General features: G+C 41.9%; 1 protein-coding gene across 1 annotated transcript in view; it reads right to left on the reverse strand.

The window, feature by feature from the left end:
* The window catches only part of RSPO1 (R-spondin 1), a 225482-nt gene that overhangs the window by 59232 nt on the left and 147217 nt on the right, over positions 1-19033 (reverse strand). Inside the window, exon 2 of the mRNA XM_068265433.1 lies at positions 6725-7085. Within this exon, the coding sequence (XP_068121534.1) occupies positions 6725-6815 (91 nt within the window). The 5' untranslated portion in view covers positions 6816-7085. The remainder of the gene's footprint in view (positions 1-6724; positions 7086-19033) is intronic.

Consider the following 19033-nt stretch of genomic DNA (forward strand, 5'->3'; position numbering starts at 1 on the left):
GTATGGCTCTGCCGTACCTGGCGAAATAAAACTGATTCTGATTCTGATTCTGAATAGAGCCCCTACCACCTGGTTTGACACCTATTCCTACCACCCCCCCCCAATGACCCTATATTTCAGAGTAAATAATTTACTTTCCCTACCCGTAGACCTTATATCATACATCAGTATCCTCCCAACCCGGGATATGTATTGTAGGTAGTTTTAAAGCTTTTTGAATATTTACTAGTGGCTCTCCATCTGTCAAATTATATGTATTCCCATCTACCGTTGCTCTCAATGAGAAGGGATATCCCCAGCTATAATGTCCCTCCTTTTTTTTAATTGCCTCCAGTAACGGTTTCAATTGTCTTCTGCGATCGATAGTTCGTTTTGAAAGGTCAGGGAAAAGCTCAATTTTCCACCCCTTAAAGTCAAAATTACTCAGTGAGCGGGCCTTATTTAAAATTTCTTCCTTTTCATGAAAGAAGTGAATCCTACACAGGATATCTGTACTTTTCCCTTTTTTTTGTGATCTCTCTTTACCAATCCTGTGGATCCTATCAATCACGATTTTATTTTCGTTGTCTTTTTTCAGAAGATCTTTGAAAAGCTCTTGTGCTAGAGAGGGTAATTCTTTAGCCGGTATGTTTGACGGAAAACCCCTAATTTTTATGTTATTTCTCCGACTCCGGTTTTCAAGATCCTCTATTTTTAATGTGATTTCTTTTAGCATTTTTTTTGTGTTGCTAGATCATTCGATTGTTTGTTAGTAGTTTTAACCGAATCCTCCAGATTCTTCTCCAGCCTATCCATTCTATCCATGAGCTGCTGTAGTTCTTCCCAATCAGAGCCATGTTCTGGGCCACATTATGAAAGCCACTAGGCTTTAGTTTATCTGTGCCTATGTCCACATCAGCATTTGAAAGAACAGGCTTTATGTACCTCAAGGCACTAATAAGTTTGTGAGCTGCTAAATGAGTCATAAACCATGCATTTAGCAGCACCTCTGTCCCATCTGAAACACATTTTCCTGACACTCCTAACAGTTTTTACCAAAAATTTGCTCACTGCATGAATTTATTGTATATTATCAAAGAAGTGTGTCGTATATGTAAGATGTTTTCAGCTGAGATAAAACGCATTTCATCACATCTTGGAAGATTTTTACATTTCTTATTGCGTGCAGCTGGAGATGCAGACTCCAGGACTCTAGGACTTAATATACAGGTATTCCTTTAACAATTTTAAAAATGTCGTTAGATTCTGTGTGTTTAGTTGATTTAGCAAAGTATTTTTGTAAAAGTTAGTTTTTGGTGTCATTTGGCATTATTATTTTGTTTAGCAGGTTAGTGCAGGCACTGCAGAGTTAGGATTGGTTGGAAAGAGTAAGGTATGCAGTGTTCTACAGAGTGAACTGTGAAAACTAAGTGGTGTGAAAACTAAGTGATGTGATTAACAATTGTATCTATCCTGTCACTTGCATACCTAAATGTTAACTCTTTTCTGTAGAAAAAGAAAAAAGGAGCACTGCTTAGATATTTGTATGTTTAGCACTGTATATACACATGTCTATCTTATCAATGTCAAATGTCCACCTCGGGTATCCTTTAAGTAGTATTCTTATGTAGTGTTGGAAATGCTATTAGTAGCATTCTGTAATGTGATATGTGCTATTGTAGCAGTGTCAGAAGTACCATAGATAGCATTGTGCAATGTCAGTTGTACTGTGGGTAACTTTGTGCAGTGTCAGCAGTACTATGAGCAACATTGTGCAGTGTCAGCTGCATATGGGTAATATTATTGTGCACTATCAGGTGCACCATGGGTAACATTCTGCAGTTTCAGTTAAAGGACAACCGAGGTGACATGTGACTTGATGAGATAGAAATGTGTATGCACAGTGCCAGACACACAAATTACTAGGCGGTGTTCCCTTTTTTCCTTTCTCTGCCTGAAAGAGTTAAACATCAGGCATGCAAGTGACAGTTTCTGTCCTGGTCGAACTGGGTCAGACTATAGCATAACCCTCACTCATAATTGATCACAGCCATAACATACTTTTCTGTCACTAAATAGCTTCTGAGAGCAGGAAAGAGATAAAAAGGGTAAATAATTCATAGATGTTAGCTCTGTCATACTTCAATGAAGGTGTCATTGAGAAGAGAAAATGAAACCGTAAAAACTTAAAAACTAGAGAACTAGATATAAAATAAAACTGTGGGATATCTAAAAAAAGAGTCATTTTTAAGAGAAGGTGGATAGATACAATTGTTTTTATCATAAGTTTTTTTTTCACCTCAAATGTTCTTTAAAGACAAACTGCCCCATCAAACTGCTTTTGTGATAAATGGTCATAGTAAAGGGTAAAGACACAATATCAGGCGCAGGTGCAATTCAGTGCAGCCAAGCTACAAAAAGAATACTTCTGCCGTTCATTACCTTATTTTTCTAAATTTATTTTGCCCACAGCTAGTCAGTGTCTGGTCACTGCTCTGATCACTGGGTGTTTGTGTTTCTGATATAATCAAGACCAGTGCAACAAGCAACAATGGACATAAAACCCCCCACATTTTTGGGTGGGCTTAGTCAGTCTGTTTGTGTTTCCCTTTCTGATCTGATGATTAGCACAAAAATAGCCAGATAATTCCCTGGTAATTCTCACTTCATTGCATCCTTTAGACAAGCGCTTCCTGTATATTTCACAGCGTGAGGCACATGCCAGCTTACAGATTTTGCAAAGCATACAACCAACAAGCCAAGCGGGCAGCAATCCCAGCAAGATCATCACAGTGCAGTAAGCAGAAGCGTCACATATCCTACTGTTGTGTAAATACTGTATATAACTTCACAATATTCACATGCTGTAGAACAATAAAGACACACAAAAATAATTTTGCACTTGTACAGTGGGTTGCAAAAGTTTTCGGCCCCCTTGAAGTTTTCCACATTTTGTCACATTACTGCCACAAACATGAATCAATTTGATTGGAATTCCACATGAAAGACCAACACAAAGTGGTGTACACGTGAGAAGTGGAACGAAAATCATACATGATTCCAAACATTTTTTACAAATAAATAACTGCAAAGTGGTGTGTGCATAATTATTCGGCCCCCTTTGATCTGAGTGCAGTCAGTTGCCTATAGACATTGCCTGATGACTGCTAATGACTAAATAGAGTGCACCTTTGTGTAATCTAATGTCAGTACAAATACAGCTGCTCTGTGATGGCCTCAGAGGTTGTCTAAGAGAATACTGGGAGCAACAACACCGTGAAGTCCAAAGAACACACAAGACAGACAGGTCCAAGACAGGTCAGGGATAAAGTTATTGAGAAATGTAAAGCAGGCTTAGGCTACAAAAAGATTTACAAAGCCTTGAACATCCCAAGGAGCACTGTTCAAGCGATCATTCAAAAATGGAAGGAGTATGGCACAACTGAACACCTACCAAGACAAGGCCATCCACCTAAACTCACAGGCCGAACAAGGAGAGCGCTGATCAGAAATGCAGTCAAGAGGCCCATGGTGACTCTGGGTGAGCTGCAGAGATCTATAGCTCAGGTGGGAGACTCTGTCCATAGGACAACTATTAGTCATGCACTGTACAAAGTTGGCCTTTATGGAAGAGTGGCAAGAAGAAAGGCATTGTTAACAGAAAGCATAAGAAGTCCAGTTTTCAGTCTGCCACAAGCCATGTGGGGGACACAGCAACCATGTGGAAGAAGGTGCCCTGGTCAGATGAGACCAAAATGGAACTTTTTGGCCAAAATGTAAAACGCTATGTGTGACAGAAAACTAACACTGCACATCACTCTGAACACACCATCCCCACTGTCAAATATGGTGGTGGCAGCATCTCTTCAGCAGGGACAGGGAAGCTGGTCAGAGTTGATGGGAAGATGGATGGAGCCAAATACAGGGCAAACTTGGAAGAAAACCTCTTGGAGACTGCAAAAGACTTGAGACATAAAGCCAGAATCTGTGGCAAGATCTGAAAACTGCTGTTCACAAACGCTGTCCATCTAATCTGACTGAGCTGGAGCTCTTTTGCAAAGACGAATGGGCAAGGATTTCAGTCTCTAGATCTGCAAAGCTGGTAGAGACATACCCTAAAAGACTGGCAGCTGTAATTGCAGCAAAAGGTGGTTCTACAAAGTATTGACTCAGGAGGCCGAATAATTATGCACATCCCACTTTGCAGTTATTTATTTGTAAAAAATGTTTGGAATTATGTATGATTTTCAATCCACTTCTCATGTGTACACCACTTTGTATTGGTCTTTCATGTGGAATTCCAATAAAATTGATGCATGTTTGTGGCAGTAATGTGACAAAATGTGGAAAACTTTAAGGGGGCCGAATACTTTTGCAACCCACTGTATTTACTCAATGCAACTCATAACAGCCACATGGCAGATGTAAAAACAGAATCACTGATATGGATAAAGAATAACCCCGTTCCAATACTTTTTGCTTTAATTACAGCCTTGAGTCTCTTGTGGTACATTTCTACTAAGCTTGCACATCTACAGAACTGTTTCAACAGAACTGTTTAGGCTCAGCCATATTGAAAGGGACTCCGAGCAGTGCAGAAACTATGGAAAGATGCATATCATTTTAAAGCTCTCTTTCTCCTCTTTCCAATGATATATAAATCGCAGCCCTACGCCTTTTAGTTTTCACTATTTTCGCAATTGAAATTTGCTGCGGCCGCGATTTCGATCACAAAAATAGAGAAAACTAAAAGGCGTAGGGCGACGATTTAGGGGTCATCAGAAAGAGGAGAAAGAGAGCTTTAAAATGATATCCATCTTTCCATAGTTACTTGTATTACACAGGGCGACTTTTTCCTAAAGTCAGCAGCTCCATTCTGCTGAATGGAGCTGCTGACTTTGAGAAAAAGTCGCCCTGTGTAATACAATGTAATTATGGAAATTTGGATATCATTTTAAAGCTCTCTTTCTCCTCTTTCTGACGACCCCTAAATCGTCGCCCTACGCCTTTTCGTTTTCTCTATTTTCGCGATTGAAATCGCGGCCGCGGCAATTTCAATCGCGAAAATAGCGAAAACTGAAAGGCGTAGGGTGGCGGTTTATATAACATTGGAAAGAGGAGAAAGAGAGCTTTAAAATGATATGCATCTTTCCATAGTTTTTACACTGCTCGGAGTCCCTTGAAATAACCTTTTTCACAGCCAATTACAGCTTTCTAGCAGAGGGATGCAGGTTTACCTAAAAATGTGTCAGTATTTTATTCCATCCATTTCTCCTTCTATACCGACAATTGCACCAGTCTCTGCAGCAACTCCACAACAGGATACTACCACCTCCATGCTTGTAGTGTCATGGTGTACTTTTTATTGGCTTTCCACCCGATATACCATTTGGTATTAAGGCCACATAGTTTCATTTTGGACCTTTTTCCATTAGGTTTCAGAATCTTCAAGGTGCATTTTGGCTAAGCTCAATCGAGATATTTTTGTTGCATACTCATAATGATCACTTCAAAGTTAACATAGGCCACTTGGTAGACCCTGTGACCAGTTTCCACTTTGCTGTGGCATTCACTCTGGAGGGACTGTCTGATTCAAGAAGTGTCCTAGTAATACCAAGCAGTTTTCATTTACTAGTGACTATGCTCCTAAGGGCTGATTTTTCTTTATATCCATCTCCTGACTTGTGCCTGTCCATAACTTCATCCTTGAGATCTTTTGATAGTGTCTTGCCACCCATATCTTATTGTTTGCTTTCGGTTGCACTACCAAGCATTTAAAGTATACATAAAGGAAAAAAAGTCCCTCTAGGGGGTACTTATCTCAGGAGGGGGAAGCCTCTGGACCCTGAAGGGGCTTCCCCTGTCCCCACCAGAGGAGATCCAGCACTAAGACCCCCGAAGATCTGACACCAAGAGCTTGCGCAGTAGTCGTTTCCAATGGGCTCTGGTGGACATAGGGAAGCCGATCAGGTCCGTTCGGGCCTGCGCAGCAAGGCGGACCCATTCAGGCTTGACTATTTCCCCTAGAGTCTGAGGGGTAAGCTACTACTGCGCATGTGCGCAGCAGTGTAGACAATTGTTATTATTTACCTGTCGGGGGCTGCCAGCTCTGGAACAGAGGGATGGGAGACGACTCATTAGGATCCAGAACTAGATAGAACTGTCGCTTGAGGGATCAAGTCCCAATCCTTGCAGGCAATATTAATTGTGTGTGTTTACGCACTTTTTGGGGCTACTTGAACTTGTCACAGTAAAACAATAGCAAGTTTTAAGACAAAAAAAAAAAATTATGTATACACAGCGCTGCGTAATATGTTGGCGCTTTATAAATACAATAAATAAATAAATAAACAATCTTGACCAAGCATCTTAAATAAAAGCATACAAGAATGTTTGAAAAGCATTCATACAACTAAGGTGTACTTCTTTATTTAAAAAAAATATATATATGTGCTTCAAGGGGTAACAGAAATAATATTAGTTACAAAAGAGGTAGTTTACACACAACACCTTTCATGTGGTACAAGTAGAAACACAGCTCATTATTATGGAATTAGAACTGACTTCCTCATAAATAGCACCATGCAACACAATGTTTAATCAAAGCCCTTGTACATTTATACATAATGTAACAAGATACAGCCTTTTACTATGATTTATTCAAATTATGAACATGACATTCAGTTTCTTGCAATATAAAGGTGCAATACTGAATGAGCTTCTCCTATGTGAAAGCAGTACTCACTTCTCTTGTGTCTCCTCCCCTTCACAACCTTGCTGCTGTCTGCAATATCCATCAAGATCAAGACGAGCACAGTAAACAGTCCAAACTGCATAGTAACTCTCCAGCACTGAGTACATGCACAGCTGGCTGATTGGAGGGACTTTGTGTCACTCTTGTGGTTGTTTCAGTATCTGCTGATCACAAATGCAAGTCTGTACATGCCTGGCTTATGAGCATCTCTGCAAACCATATCAGCTGTATCAAATATAAATGGAAGATAAGATGTTTTTGCTGCTGGCATCCTCGGCTCCGACTGAGTCCCATTGGGCATAACACAGTAATTGCTACATGGATTAACTCCTCTGAAGTCTTCACGAGCTACCTGAATAAAAAAGAAGATAGAATGTTACTAAAAGACAATTTATTATTGTGAGTTTGAAGTTATTTTACATACACTGGAATAGTATCTATAGACCAGAGAGGATAGTTGCCTGAGCTAGATGTTTTTGCTAGATCAGGTGACTGTCCTTTCAGGTCAGTTGGTGCAACTGAAGACAGCTGGTCACTGGGAAGGGGAGGGGAGGTCAGTCAGTGAGGGCTTGGGAGTGTTGCTGAGCTGATTTCAACAACCTTTTTAAGAACCCATTCACACTTATGATCAAACAGTATCAGACTGGGAGGGGGAAAAACTGAGGAAATCCACCTGCTGGCCAAGCAGCAGAAACCATGTGTTATTACTCCCAATAGAAACCTGTAGTCTTCACTGTGATTACTGATTACTGCGGCTTGGCCAGCAAGTGGATTTCTTCAGCTTCACCATCTCCCAGTCCGACGCTGAACACAAAACGCTAGCGATTAGCGCACAGATCTTTAGAAAATAAACACATATTTTTCATTGTACTTTTTCACAATTTTTAAGCGATTGTGATGAGCGTTTCCTTAACATTGTAATCGTGATTGCTCAAAAATCTTGAGAAAGCGTTGCATGCACTGTGTTCCATTCGCCTGCGATCGTGACAGTGAGATCACTGCCATATACTTTTTATTACACTAGCACTTTAAAAAGCATCAGCGATTAGCCGTAAACACCTGCTAATCGCCAGAGTGTGAATGGGCCCTTAGTGTGCAATTCACAAGAACATCAGAAAGTGCATAGACAGAATTGTCTGATGGGCACACTTAGGCGTAGCAGTGTATTCTGAATTTTTGTGTGCAATGCAGCACTGTACCAATCAGTGTAGCTGAATGTGATCATCATGGCAACAGAGAGCAATACAGGCATCATGTGTTTCTGTTCTGTAAAGCGCATAACCACCTTCACTGCAGAGCAGCACAACATTGTGAATAAATCCTACAATATGAATTTTTTTTCCCCAATTTTGACTAATTTTCTTAGAAATACCTTAGGCTGACAGTGTCTATGCTTCCCCTTTTGCTATCCATAAATGTAAATACTGTAAATCTGCCTGCAATAATGTCACCACACCCAATTTTCACTGTTGCTTGCGCACAACACATTCACTGCTTTTTTGGTACCATGGTGCTCCAGATATTCTGGAATCCTAGCAACATCCCATGTCTACACTTGTACTGAGCAAATTACTTCTAATGTTGTATTATTTCATTTTATAAAAATTTCTATAATTAGCTAAAGTGACCTTATAATTAATGACTCGAGTACATTAGAAGGGCAAACTCATGTGGATAAATACCCTGTTGGGGAACACAAATTCAAGTAATCCAGAGTAATGTCTAGTAAAACATCAGATGGGCTGCTACCCGAAAAGAGACAACTGTAAAACAGGTTGAAAAGAGGAAGGGGAACAAGCAGAAACCAAAGTACACTCCCTGTGCTTATAAGTACAATGGGTGAGAGATGCACTCAGATTAAAGGGAACCTGAAGTGAGAGCGATATGGAGGCTTCCATATTTATTTCCTTTTAAACCAGTGCTGTTAAGTCAGAGTCAGAGCAATTTTGGGTACCTAGAGTCGGAGTCAATGGTTTCAAAAACAGAAGAGTCGGATGATTTTTGTACTGACTCCACAGCCCTTCTTTAAATAATACCTGTTGCCTGGCAGCCCTGCTGGTCTATTTGGCCTGCAGTAGAGACTCAATCACACCAGAAACAAGCATGCAGCTAATCTTGCCAAATTTGACAAAACATGTCAGAAAAGCCTGATCTGCTGCATGCCTGATCAGGCTCTATGTTTAAATGTATTAGAGGTAGAGAATCCTCTAACGCAGAGGTCCCCAAACTTTTTCGGTCAAGGGCCGGGTCAACATATTTCAGACTGCTGGGGGCCGGAACATACATCAAATGATGTTGAAAAATATTACATTGAATCTAGGTATTGATTCTCCCCAATCATGCCCGGAGGAGACCTCCCAGCAGCAGCCATTCAGTCATGCGGCGATCGAAGAACGTCTTTGTGCACCAGACAGTGAAGCATACGCAGGTGAGATCCTGCCGTCCAGTTTGACAGCAGTGTCACCTGATGCAGAATTGGATTGGAAGCCAGCGAATGACTGCTCACTGGCTTCTGTAGTATGTGGATGGGTGATGCCCACACTGCTATTCTATAGGCTTCTACAGTTGGATGGGTGATGCCCACACTGCTATTCTATATTTAAAGGTACAGTGGGCTGCATCTATAAGTTATACATTTTGTGTTTGGGGGGCCAGTGAAAAAGCCTCGGCGGGCCGCATTCGGCCCGTGGGCATTAGTTCGAGGACCACTGCTCTAACGCGTGAATTCAGTAAAAAGTACACAATCAGAATAAGGGGTGGGGATCTAGTGACCAAATAGTAAAATTACAGTGTGAACAAGCCCTTAGAGATGGTAGGAAGGGAAAGAGATGGGGTAAGGGGTGAGCAGAGGCGGTTGGGAGAGAAGTGGGGAGAGAGGAGAGTAAGAGAGGGCAGGAATAAAGAGATATGGGGGTGTTTGCAAAAAAAAAAGCATAACACTAACATTGCCTTTCCTTGCAGCTCTGACCCCATTCAATGATACTAAATGGGACAGAGCATACTTAAAAAAGAACTCCAGTGAAAATAATGTAATAAAAAAAGTGCTTCATTTTTACAATAAATATGTATAAATGATTTAGTCAGTGTTTGCCCATTGTAAAATCTTTTAAATCCCTGATTTCCATTCTGACATTTATTACATGGTGACATTTTTACTGTTGGCAGGTGATGTAGCTGCTGCATGGTTTTTTGGCAGTTGGAAACAGCTGTAAACAGCTATTTCCCACAATGCAGCAAGGTTCCCAGACAGGAAACTGCCAGGAGTAGAGTTGGGCCGAACCTCCGATTTTAGGTTCGCGAACCGGGTTCGCGAACTTCCGCGGAAGGTTCGGTTCGCGTTAAAGTTCGCGAACCGCAATAGACTTCAATGGGGATGCGAACCTTGAAAAAAAAAATTTATGCTGGCCACAAAAGTGATGGAAAAGATGTTTCAAGGGGTATAACACCTGGAGGGGGGCATGGCGGAGTGGGATACACGCCAAAAGTCCCCGGGAAAAATCTGGATTTGACGCAAAGCAGCGTTTTAAGGGCAGAAATCATATTGAATGCTAAATGATAGGCCTAAAGTGCTTTAAAACATCTTGCATGTGTATACATCAATCAGGTAGTGTAATTAAGGTACTGCTTCACACTGACACACCAAACTGTTCACTGAACAGAACAGGTATGCAGTGGCGGGTTCACTGAACAGAACAGGTATGCAGTGGCGGGTTCACTGAACAGAACAGGTATACAGTGGCGGGTTCACTGAACAGAACAGGTATGCAGTGGCGGGTTCACTGAACAGAACAGGTATACAGTGGCGGGTTCACTGAACAGAACAGGTATACAGTAGCGGGTTCACTGAACAGAACAGGTATGCAGTGGCGGGTTCACTGAACAGAACAGGTATGCAGTGGCGGGTTCACTGAACAGAACAGGTATGCAGTGGCGGGTTCACTGAACAGAACAGGTATGCAGTGGCGGGTTCACTGAACAGAACAGGTATGCAGTGGCGGGTTCACTGAACAGAACAGGTATACAGTGGCGGGTTCACTGAACAGAACAGGTATACAGTAGCGGGTTCACTGAACAGAACAGGTATGCAGTGGCGGGTTCACTGAACAGAACAGGTATGCAGTGGCGGGTTCACTGAACAGAACAGGTATGCAGTGGCGGGTTCACTGAACAGAACAGGTATACAGTGGCGGGTTCACTGAACAGAACAGGTATGCAGTGGCGGGTTCACTGAACACAACAGGTATACAGTGGCGGGTTCACTGAACAGAACAGGTATACAGTGGCGGGTTCACTGAACAGAACAGGTATGCAGTGGCGGGTTCACTGAACAGAACAGGTATACAGTGGCGGGTTCACTGAACAGAACAGGTATACAGTGGCGGGTTCACTGAACAGAACAGGTATGCAGTGGCGGGTTCACTGAACAGAACAGGTATGCAGTGGCGGGTTCACTGAACAGAACAGGTATACAGTGGCGGGTTCACTGAACAGAACAGGTATACAGTGGCGGGTTCACTGAACAGAACAGGTATGCAGTGGCGGGTTCACTGAACAGAACAGGTATACAGTGGCGGGTTCACTGAACAGAACAGGTATACAGTGGCGGGTTCACTGAACAGAACAGGTATGCAGTGGCGGGTTCACTGAACAGTACAGGTATGCAGTGGCAGGTTCACTGAACAGGTATGCAGTGGTGGGTTCACAGAACAGGTATGCAGTGGTGGGTTCACAGAACAGGTATGCAGTGGTGGGTTCACTGAACAGGTATGCAGTGGTGAGTTCACTGAACAGGTATGCAGTGGTGGGTTCACAGAACAGGTATGCAGTGGTGGGTTCACAGTACAGGTATGCAGTGGTGGGTTCACAGAACAGGTATGCAGTGGTGGGTTCACAGAACAGGTATGCAGTGGTGGGTTCACAGAACAGGTATGCAGTGGTGGGTTCACAGAACAGGTATGCAGTGGTGGGTTCACAGAACAGGTATGCAGTGGTGGGTTCACAGAACAGGTATGCAGTGGTGGGTTCACAGTACAGGTATGCAGTGGTGGGTTCACAGAACAGGTATGCAGTCAGGGACAAGCTAAGCCTAACTAATCTTTCCCTATGAGAGACAGTGCAGCAGCTCGCCCTACTCTCACTAATGCAGGCAGGCAGTGGCACACGAGTGACCGTAATGGCCGCCGCTGCCTGCCTTATATAAGGGGGGTGGCGCTCCAGGGGCTAGTGTAGCCTAATTGGCTACACTGGACCTGCTGACTGTGATGTAGAGGGTCAAAGTTGACCCTAATGGTGCATTATGGGGCGAACCGAACTTCTGCAAAAGTTCGCCTGCGGGACGCGAACGCGAACCACGGAAGTTCGCATGGAACCGTTCGCAGGCGAACCGTTCGGCCCAACTCTAGCCAGGAGTACGTACTCAAGAGTTTCTTGTGGGAGGGGTTTCACCATAATATCAGTCATACAGCGCCCCCTGATGGTCTGTTTGTGAAAAGGAATAGATTTCTCATGTAAAAGGGGGTATCAGCTACTGATTGGGATAAAGTTCAATTCTTGGTCGGAGTTTCTCTTTAAGAGATTGAAGGAGGAACATAGCTCTGGAACACAGTAACTCTGCAATAACTCCGCAAGAGGGTGGGAGTCATCCACCCCAAGCCCTCCTAGCACCCAGTCCTGCCGGAGCCGCTGCAGCCTGCTACAGCCCCTTCAAGGAACAATATTGTTAACCTGAGCCGCCTCTCATTTCCCCTCAGGGTAAAGGCTAGCCTTGTTGGGACACTTAGAACGGTGGAACTACCAACACTGGATGGGGAACAAGAGGGGCCCAATATGGTAAGATAAAATAATAAACAATCATGTATGTATGTATAACCCCTTCAATCTGGAAGGAGAACTAGATATATGAGGTGAAGGCAGAGACACATATTCCATACTATTTGCTACAGGTTTCACAAGAGGCCGCTGTCTTTTTCAGGTAGAAAAGTATTTTCGATCTTGACTGACATTTTATTATTTATTCTATACATTTATGTAGTGTTGATGCTTCACACAAAACAATGGGTAGCTTACATTATTTACTGTCTAAAGTGGCCCACAGTCTATTCTTGTTCTAATGTTGTGGAGTAAGGCAAAAAAGTGTGCTAAAGAGGGCAAGAAAGAAGAACCCTGCTGTGACTGCCAAGTGCTGCTGTCCTGTCCCTGGGGACCCACCGGAGCTCAGTAAGTATACTGTGTCTGTGTGTTGTGTTGTACAAAAGAACGACACACAGAGAGTGTGGTTGGACTGGGGCAGCAGTTCAGACTAATGAATTGCTGTGTGACAAACACCTGGTGATGTGGTTGCATTTCACAGGTAAGATTTGATGTGTTTCATGTGTCGGAGGTAAGATTTGCCATATTCCATGCATCTGAAGTATTGTTTGCTGCATTTCATGTGTTGGAGGAATTGTTTGCTGCATTTCATTCGGCAGCATGTGGCGTAATGGTTAGCGCTCTCGCCTTTCAGCGCTGGGTCCCCAGTTGGAATCCCAGCCAGGTCAACATCTGCAAGGAGTTTGTATGTTCTCCCTGTGTCTGTGTGGGTTTCCTCCGGGCACACCAGTTTTCTCCCACATCCCAAAAACATACAGATAAGTCAATTGGCTTCCCCCTAAATTGACCCTATTAGTGACAAGACAATATACTCTGTACATTGCTGTGTAATATGTCAGCGCTATATAAATTAATAAATGAATACATTTCATGCGTCTGAGGTAATGTTTGCCGCATTTCATGTGTCAGAGGTTGACACTGTACAGACACCTTGTGTTATGTTGCTAAGTGGGGAGGCTATGGACTCTCATGTTACCATGCAGATCACATACTATGGGCAGTGCATCAAAACTAAGAGCACAGCATATTGTGTGAATGAGCCCTTGGACAAGTTATTCCAATCCCAGTTTAAATAATGTGTATATTGACACCTGTCCTTTAAGTTTTCTTTCCTCTGAAGTTGCCTTTTTGTTACATGTATGGAGTGACACTTTGAGCCTGAGTTGTGCATTGTGCCTGCCCCTTCTGGTCTTACTAAGCTGGCCCCAGTGGCCAGCTGGCCCCATCTCTTGCCATGTAATATGGATGACAGGAATAGTTGCACTGCTCTTCAGTTAAAGGATACCAGAATTGTCCTTTTACTTACCTGGGGCTTCTTCCAGCCCCTGTAGTCTTGTAGGTCCCTTACTGTCCTCCCAATGTCCACCATCCACTAAGTCTGCAACTTAGCCAAGACATAAACTACTGGACTTGCACTGACCAAGTGATGTGCTTTCTTGATTGTGCTCTCATTGCGAGGAGCATTCTGCGCATGTGAAATTATAAGTCTTAACAAGCCCTGCATGTGTAGAACAGTAGTGTGTGAATTGTCCAAGCGGATCGACGGAGGGGACCAGTAGGTCAGCGAGGGGCCTACAAAGACTATGGGGCTGGGTGAAGCCCCAGGAAAGTAAATGGACACTCTTTAAATACTTTAGAACCGCATCACTCTGGCCCTTTAAGCACCAGAGCCTTTTTTTTTTTTTTTTTTACATCCTGATTACTGTGATTGGCTCAGCCACAAGTAAGGCATAGTTTTAACTACAAGCAGCCCCGAAGTCATGACTCTGGGTACGGGTATACTTTAACCTAGAAAAGATTTCTATGTGAGAGATAACACTGTAGCCCAGGACCCTGTGTGTGAGACAGTTGTGCTTGTTGCAACCAGTTATATTTCTTGTTGGATTTGAAAACCAGCTCTGTAACATTGACATGTTGAAGTAGGACAGATATCTCAGGGGAACCAACACATTTTCTCATGTACTCCATGGAAGTCAGACACAGAACATCGTACAGTCAAAAAAACAAGAGAACTAAAGGTCCCCCCTGAATATAGTAATACCAAAATGAGCAAAATACAATAATGCTGGATGTTTGAAAAAATGAAAAAATCTTTATTTATAAGCCAACTGTAGGTTTAAAAACAATTAAAAACAAAGTAGCCAGACCTGGGCCAGAAGCCCCTAATAATGCAATAATATGTGCGAGACCCTGCATATATATATATGAGATATGAAACAACGGAATGTAGCCTATCATAGAGTCTCTGCGAACAGGTTTAAAAAAGGGTATAAAAATATATATGGCCACAAAAAGCAGTATATCAGAAATTAGTATTATAATGCGGCACTATATCACAGAGATGATCCATGGGAGGCTACACACCCATAGTGAACAACATACATTCTCAGTCACCAGCTGCCACTATACAATTAAGGTGCTAGTGCTAGTGCTAGAAGCCGATAAGGGGGGCAATATAGTCATCTGGCCAAGGGATCTCTATGAAAAGGAGGCATACAGACAACTCTGTGATGATAGATTCTACAAAAAACTTTCCGGTAATCCGGTTGTTATGTATCAAAGAGAATTAAAAGCCTTATTACAGCTTGGCCTAGAAGAAAAAGTGATAACCAAAAGAGAATTTGACTATTTATGGGTGGAGCAGCCAGTTACGCCCACGTTTTATATCTTACCCAAGATACACAAAAATAAACAGAGTCCACTTGGAAGGCCCATTATTGCAGGCCTGGGAAGTCTGAATGAGAAGTGCTGTGCATACATAGATTTTTTCCTGCAACCTCATGTTTTATCCTTAGAGTCTTACATCAGGGATTCTGCTGACATTATCACCAAAATAGGTGATATTCAATTAGAAGAAAAAGATTTTTTAGTAACCTGTGATGTAGAGAGTCTGTACTCAAATATCTCACACCAACACGGCATAAGAGCTGTAAAATATTTTTTGGATATGGAAACTACAGAAAATCGTCTGAGAAATTTATGGTTGTTGGAATTACTGGAATTTGTGCTAACGCACAATTACTTTTTGTTTAACAACACCTACTACTTACAGATAAGGGGTGTGGCCATGGGGGCCAAATGCGCGCCCTCAGTGGCCAACCTCTTCCTTGGGTGGTGGGAGAGAGAGCATGTGTGGGCGTCATCGCTGGAACGATTCCACCCCGCCATTGCGGGGTGGCATCGTTTCATCGATGACGTCTTCATAATATGGCAGGATAGTGTGGATTTACTGCAAGAGTTTATGACCACAGTCAACAATAATGATCTTAATATATTCCTTACCTTTGATATTTCCCAGAAAGAAGTAAGCTTCCTGGACATCAAGATTTTGAAGGGACCAGAGGGCCAACTTAACACAACGTTATACCGTAAAGCAACGGCTGTTAATAGCCTTTTACACTACTCCTCTTTTCATACTGCAGCCACCAAGCGTGGTATACCGATTGGACAATTCTTGAGAGTTAAACGTAATTGTACAAGTGATGAAGAGTTTGAAAAAGAAGCAAGCAAACTGGCAGATAGGTTCAGAAATAGAGGCTATCCCAATAAGTATATAAGAAAGGCATGGCGGAGAGCTAGGTTTACACCAAGAGAGAAGCTGTTGCAAACTAAAAAGGTCAATATTAAAGGTGAAAATGTGGTTAGACGGATCACACCCTACAACGAGAATTGGAATAAGATTTATAGTATCTTGAATACCCATTGGAGGATCTTACAGAGTGACCCTGTAATTAAAAAATTCATTACTCCAAGAGCATCCTTGACAGCCAAGAGAGCACCTAGCCTTAAAGATAGACTTTGCCATAGTCACTATACATATCCACAAAGATCTTTAAGCACCAAGGGGAGTTTTCCTTGTGGAAACTGTTCTATCTGTTCACTAATGCAACCTACTAAAGGCATATATAACCATCTGGACAACTCGTATATAAAGTTACATGATTTTATAAATTGCCAGACCCCATGGGTTATCTACCTTCTTGAATGTGGTTGTACCAAAAGATACGTTGGTCAAACAAAAAATCCCCTTAAATCGAGAATACAGAAACATCGTTCCAACATCAAATTAGCATTTAGGGATTACACGGAAAATAAAATGCTTACTACTGTGGCATCACATTCTTTGATATGCCCATTGGGGAAAATAGAAAATTGGAAGGTGATTGGACTTCAAAGGCTACAGCTAAGTAACAGAGGTGGAAATCATGTCACTAAGATGTTGCAGTGGGAACTGCGTTGGATTCACAAATTAGGTACGAGAATTCCTCAGGGCCTTAATGAAGATTTCAGTTTGGGCTGCTACTTACCACAATAATTATATTTATGCAATAGTGCACCCCTTCGGTGAATTAATTTGTCTATCTGTGCTCTACAGCTTTAGGTAAGGAAGCTGGACTATTCTTAATCAATTGACCTATTTTTTAACTTTTGTATATATTCTACAGCTTCAAGGTAGGGAAGCTGGACTATTTTTAGTCTCTTTTCCTCTGCCTTTATATTTAATTAACGTAATTTACAATGAGGGCCCTTTTTTCCTCTCTTTGCTGACATGGTGTGAGTACATGTGAGCATCTCTTCCAGCCAATTGCCTTTTCAACAGTCTGTGGTAAGAGGACTGGACTGAATTTTGGTTTATGGGCAGAGACTGGTGCACTGTTAGGTGTATTCAAGCACTGGGTGGCATCGTTTTATTGGTTGTGACATAATGTATTGACATGGTCATTTATGAATTGATACCTATTATTATTATTTATATTCTTTTGACCTAGGATGCCTCAGAATATGATACCTCATTGTCTGGATCAAGTCTCATACCTTTATTGAACAATCCTTTGATTCGTTTGAAATGAATTGCTTACAAGTTCTTCTGCTCGGATTTTCAGTGGACAGTGTTCATGCATTAATACTCTAGATCCTAGGTTCTCAACATGCGGTACACGTACCCCAGGGGGTACTTCTGATGGGTCCAGGGGGTACTCGGGCTTGATATACTTAACCAAGAATAACAAATTTAGAGATTTAGATCATTATAATTCTTATTTAAACAACATCAAATTAGTATTTTAGCTAATTAAAAGCAATAATAAATGCTTGCACATTGTTTAGAACCAATTATCATGTACTACGATTAAATATATATTTGTCAAGGGGTACTTGTGATCATGTTTACTATGCTAGGGGGTACTCTATGAGTACAGGGTTTTAAAAGGGGTACACACTTATAAAATGTTGAGAAACACTGCTCTAGATTATATTGAAAGATATAAGCTTTGTAATCATGTATCTCAATGCTTCATATTCATTTAAATCAATGAGAATTTTTCAATTGTAAATATCTTATATATTGCTCTTTGGATGTTTTTGTATTTTGTTAGGATCTTTATATGTATTCTTTTGTTCCTCAGTAACCTCTTTGCCCACTAGATGGCGGCCACATTCTTATAGGGACTTCTAATATCTTACCTATGTGACTTTGGATGTCTTACTTCTTTTGCCCACTAGATGGCGAATCTTTATTTCCGCTATGCGTATCACATAGTTATATGCGTCCCATCCTACGCATGGCTGACCCTTCGTGCTGACGTAAGACGGCACGTGGGGTCAAGCCAGTGACGCGTCCGCGTCCTCCGGGCTTCATTTAGACCGCGCCAGCTTCCCTAATCACTGTCCCCTCGCAGCTTCGGCGGAACTAGTCGGACGGCGCAGGCAGCGCCTTCGTAGCCATTCCTGAGACCTTCCACTGTTTCTACTAGGTGAGCCCTGCCTAACTTCTCGCTCTCTCGCTGCTACTTTCATTGTTTCACCTTATGCACCTTATGGGAATCCTCCCTCTTCTACCTCACTTTTTTACCTTCCTATATACATACCACGTTTCTTGTCTGGCTATATTTTTTCACCTTTTTCTCAATAATCATGTTTTTTGATTGTCATTAATTGTTAATCATGCACTAGCACCTTAATTGTATAGTGGCAGCTGGTGACTGAGAATGTATGTTGTTCACTATGGGTGTGTAGCCTCCCATGGATCATCTCTGTGATATAGTGCCGCATTATAATACTAATTTCTGATATACTGCTTTTTGTGGCCATATATATTTTTATACCCTTTTTTAAACCTGTTCGCAGAGACTCCATGATAGGCTACATTCCGTTGTTTCATATCTCTTATATATATATGCAGGGTCTCGCACATATTATTGCATTATTAGGGGCTTCTGGCCCAGGTCTGGCTACTTTGTTTTTAATTGTTTTTAAACCTACAGTTGGCTTATAAATAAAGATTTTTTCGTTTTTTCAAACATCCAGCATTATTGTATTAAACTCATTTTGGTATTACTATATTCAGGGGGGACCTTTAGTTCTCTTGTTTTTTTGACTGTATATTGTTTTGGGTCGGCGACCCTTCACCCTCCTGCATAGCCTATTATGGCA

The sequence above is a fragment of the Hyperolius riggenbachi genome, chromosome 2, assembly GCF_040937935.1.
Source record: "Hyperolius riggenbachi isolate aHypRig1 chromosome 2, aHypRig1.pri, whole genome shotgun sequence".
Taxonomy (NCBI): Eukaryota; Metazoa; Chordata; class Amphibia; order Anura; family Hyperoliidae; genus Hyperolius; species Hyperolius riggenbachi.